We start from the raw sequence: 3856 nt of genomic DNA on the forward strand, positions 1-3856 counted from the left end.
GGATGGCGCTCATCGGAAGATCAGGGTTTTGTACTGAGGACTGGCTTTTCCCTTCACCGGCAGCAACCCCATGAGTTTGCATGACTTCTCTTCTGAGTTGGTGCAGAAGGACTGTTGTCTCTGCCYCCTGAGCCTGAGTAGCTGCCGCAATGTTGATACCCATTAGTTTTGTAGCTCCCGGCTGTCCCATGACTCCTTGGAGGTCCCCGCGCCCTGGGCCCTTCCCACACTCCCTGACAGCCCATCAAAGCCTCACAGTGCTCTTCAGCCAAACCCTCATGCTGCGAACACTGAGTGGATGGGCCTGATTTCTCCCAGGTCCTGAGGGAAAATTTGCATTCCTTTGCAGCCTGCCAGCAACAAGAAAAGTCTCTAGGAAGGGAAATTCACCTTCTGGGGATTTACCATTCTCCTAAGGAGAGCCCAGTCTTACAGTATAGCTAAGGGAAGAGGCAAGACGRTGGGGAAAGAAAACTCTAGAGATCTGTGTGACATACGGAAGCAATACTAGCATCTTCTGGGCTGCAGGGAAGTAACAAGGCAGATTCTCCTTCAAGCTGCAAAGGGTGGCAGAGCTCAAGTATGAAAAGGAAGAAGAAACTGCTTCCTCACAGGTTTGGAGGCAACACAGGGCAGGAGGTTGTGACCATAGTACTTTATCTACTCTGCAGTGCACTCGGTGTCCATACCTCCCTGAGAGAATCTGGCTGTGCAATTCAGGCCTTCAGGAGCCCTTTTCTCCCACCACCTCTGAGCACCTGAAGAAGGACACCGGCACAGTATCTTCCACCACCTCACTGCTCAGCCAGCTTGGGTCCTGAGCATGCACCCAGATTGCATAAGAAAGTCTGGCAGCAAGAAGAGGTGTAGGAGGCCAGGCCCAGGCTGAAGTTGTGGTGTGGGCAGGTCTCAGAGCACTTCTTGGTGATCCTCTTCCACAAAGTCAAAAGTCCTTGACCAAAGAGAGAGATCAGTGTTAGTGCCATGTGCTCCTATATCTCATATAAGAGGGAGATGGGTTGATGGGTCTAGCTGTCACTCCCAGAATCCTGAGGACCGGCATGGCCAAGAAGACCCAGCCCAGTCCCATCATGTTCCAGTAATTACTGGTGACCAGCTTCACAAGCTGTTCAATATCCCTGCCAAGCATTTGGTGCCTCCAAGGATGGCCCCTTGAACTGAGACTTTCTTAAGCATACTATGGCATCTTCAAAGCAATGTTCATACCTACATTGAAAGCACATCTCCAAGCTTCTCCTTGAGAAGGAAGTAGTTTTATTCCCTTCTGTTTCCTCTAGAACATCTCATCCATCCCAGCTATCTGACTCCTTTCATCTCCCTGTCTGACCAAGGTCCCGATTTCTTTATCTTTCTCCGATCTCTCAGTGTTCCCAGTCTTCCCTGTCACAGGCATAAAGAAAAGACTAAAGTAGAAGCTTTTAATGTGCACTTGGGAGGTGGATTTCAAACCTTGCAAAATTCAGTGCTGCCAGTCCAGGCTAGCAAGGGTTTCACCTCCCAAATGTGCTTCCCCTCTGATTCCTCATCCCATCCACCCACAGAATCAACCATAAATCCATGCAGAATCCCCACTTCACATTCCTGAGCCCCTGTCAGAGGATACCAGCACATACCAATTCTGACAGAGGCAACATTTGTCACACAGTACTCATCCTTGTCTGAGCACTTCTCAGCCTTCAGACATCTCCAGTTGCTTTGTTCCCACTCACAGGTGTAGCACCACAGGGTGTTTGCTGCAGGAAGAAACASAGGATGTGGAAGATGGAGACAAAATGCTGCCATTATAGGTAGCAAAAGCTACTTTTTCTTCTTCCTGACTTTTGAAAGTGGTAGGTGTGGGTCAGCTGAAAGCGATGGGGTTGCAAGACCCAGTCCCAACCAACTCTGCTCTCTGCACACCTGCATACTGATACCCAACGTGTGCACAGGCATGCACATCTGTGTCCATAGCCTAGATTAAAACGCTGGTGAGAAGAAGGGCTTTTAACTCCTAGCTATGTGAAATCGGTCCTAAGCCTTGTGGAGTCTAACACTTCATTTTTACTGTCTAGGTTATTTAACTCCGGTTAACACGCTCTTGGTTTTGGCACCRAAGACAGTCTTACTGTCCCTCAGGCCTTGCTAACACTTGGAAATTTATCAGGATTGCTATTCTAGAAAGTGAACAAAGCTAAATAGCAGAAAGGTTTTCTTAGGTTACAATGGAACAGAAATAACTATTCCAGGAAATTATTTTTCTTCACTAGCTAATATGGCAAATTTCCAAGTGACGGCAGATCCTTTTCCCCTTTACAAAGTGAGTTTAACATTTATCCTCTCTAGCTCCTTATCTATCTTTTCTGTAGAGGCTATAAGACCATATACTTTTGCAGGGTTCTGATTTAACTGGCAATCTCTCTGTGAAATATAATACATAGCCTAAAATACAAATCATATACAAATATATATTCCATTCTGCATCCCAACATGAAGCTGCTTAAACATATAGCCTGCAACCAACCTCCCCATGATTCCCCAGCTTGGACTGAAATTACCAAGCTGGGAAGGCCTCCCAAGTGGGTCAAAATCCAGGGCATTCACCAAAGAGCAGCACATGGGTGTTTCCCAAGACCAATGTTGGTCTGGTCCTACCCAGCTGATGCTGGTGAAAAAGGTGTCACTGACTTTAGCAAGAGCCAGGCACAGAGAGTTGTTGACATACTGGGCTGCTATAGATTTGAGCACTTCTTCATAAGAGCTTTAGAAATAAATACAGCCTTCCCTTTTCTGAACAGACAAACCCATTAGAAAAATCTCTTAACAAAGATAGAAAKGCAGCAACAGCTTCCACTTTTCTGTCTCACTTTCATATAAATCCCGTTGCACAGGAGTTTATTGGGAAATTTTCCCTGCAAAAAGCCCTTCACCCATCAGGGCTGAGCCCACACGTGGGGAGCCCAAGGAGGAGCACTGTGTCCTGCAGCAGCACTGTTGTAAGTGCTCAGGCAGCCTCTTCCACACTTGCCTTTCTTTCCATAGCTACAAGACCTCCCTGATTCTCCAGCACACAGCTATTCCCTGGCTAGCAGCGAACCCGTGATGCCTCACCTTGCTCCACACATAGGACCAAAGCCAGCAGGACAATGAGGGAGGCCTTCATCTTCTCTCAATCGTCTCAGCAGTCCATGAAAAGCACCCTCACCTGCAGACAGGATATATATCTTCTCTGAGTTTGGATCAAGTGATTATGAAGGCAACAATTTTGAAAGAGTGGGCTGTCCATGAGCTGTGATTATGCGTTATTTGACAGGAAAGGAATGCATGTGGGTTGTTTTCTCACCTCAGTGTTGCCTTCAGGCTGGTCTGATGGGTCAAGAGAAGTGAAAGCACTAAGGTAATTCATTCCACTTATTGCTTTTAATGTGTCAATCTCTCTATGGTCAGGTTAGCAGTATTATTGATGTCTGAGTGGGGCTTTTGTGCTGCTGAGTTCCAATCTGATCATCACATCTGTGGCCAGATAGTTCAGTGAAGGTATCTACTCAAAGCAAAATGATCATAAATTAATGGCTCCTTCTGGGTGGATTATTGTAAAGCACCTTTCCAGGGTTAGATCCTGAAAATTTTCCATATCTACATTCAAGATAGATCTAGCTGTATGTTCATGGCTGACAATATAAACAGGAAATGTCTTACAATTTCCTGTTTCCCCATAGAAGCTGCTGCTAACCTATAAAATCCTAAATGCTTTGCATCTTTATTTTGAGAGCAGCTGCAGCAAGAGAACAATGACTTTGGGAACTCATCTGGACAAGTACGGTCTAGGTGACCCTACTTGAACAGGGGAGTTGGACTC

General features: G+C 46.4%; 1 protein-coding gene across 1 annotated transcript; it reads right to left on the minus strand.

The window, feature by feature from the left end:
- Positions 1-794: 794 nt before the first annotated feature.
- LOC146599347 (lymphocyte antigen 6E-like) lies at positions 795-3196 on the minus strand. The gene is made up of 3 exons (XM_085298721.1): positions 3109-3196; positions 1635-1754; positions 795-952 (listed from the first exon to the last, which is right to left on the minus strand). The coding sequence occupies exons 1-3, from the start codon at positions 3158-3160 to the stop codon at positions 795-797; spliced, it is 330 nt and encodes a 109-aa protein (XP_085154847.1). The 5' UTR covers positions 3161-3196.
- Between the last annotated feature and the right edge of the window lie 660 nt (positions 3197-3856).

This window comes from Rhea americana, unplaced genomic scaffold (assembly GCF_003343005.1).
Source record: "Rhea americana isolate MKP2758 unplaced genomic scaffold, rheAme1 scaffold_140, whole genome shotgun sequence".
Lineage (NCBI taxonomy): Eukaryota > Metazoa > Chordata > Aves > Rheiformes > Rheidae > Rhea > Rhea americana.

Coding starts and splice junctions, on each gene's coding strand:
- LOC146599347 (XM_085298721.1), bottom strand. CDS start 3,160: ATGAAGGCCTCCCTCATTGTCCTGCTGGCTTTGGTCCTATGTGTGGAG. Junction 1,755..3,108: donor GGTCCTATGTGTGGAGCAAG/GTGAGGCATCAC, acceptor TTCTTCCTGCAG/CAAACACCCTGTGGTGCTAC. Junction 953..1,634: donor TGTTGCCTCTGTCAGAATTG/GTATGTGCTGGT, acceptor TCTTTGGTCAAG/GACTTTTGACTTTGTGGAAG.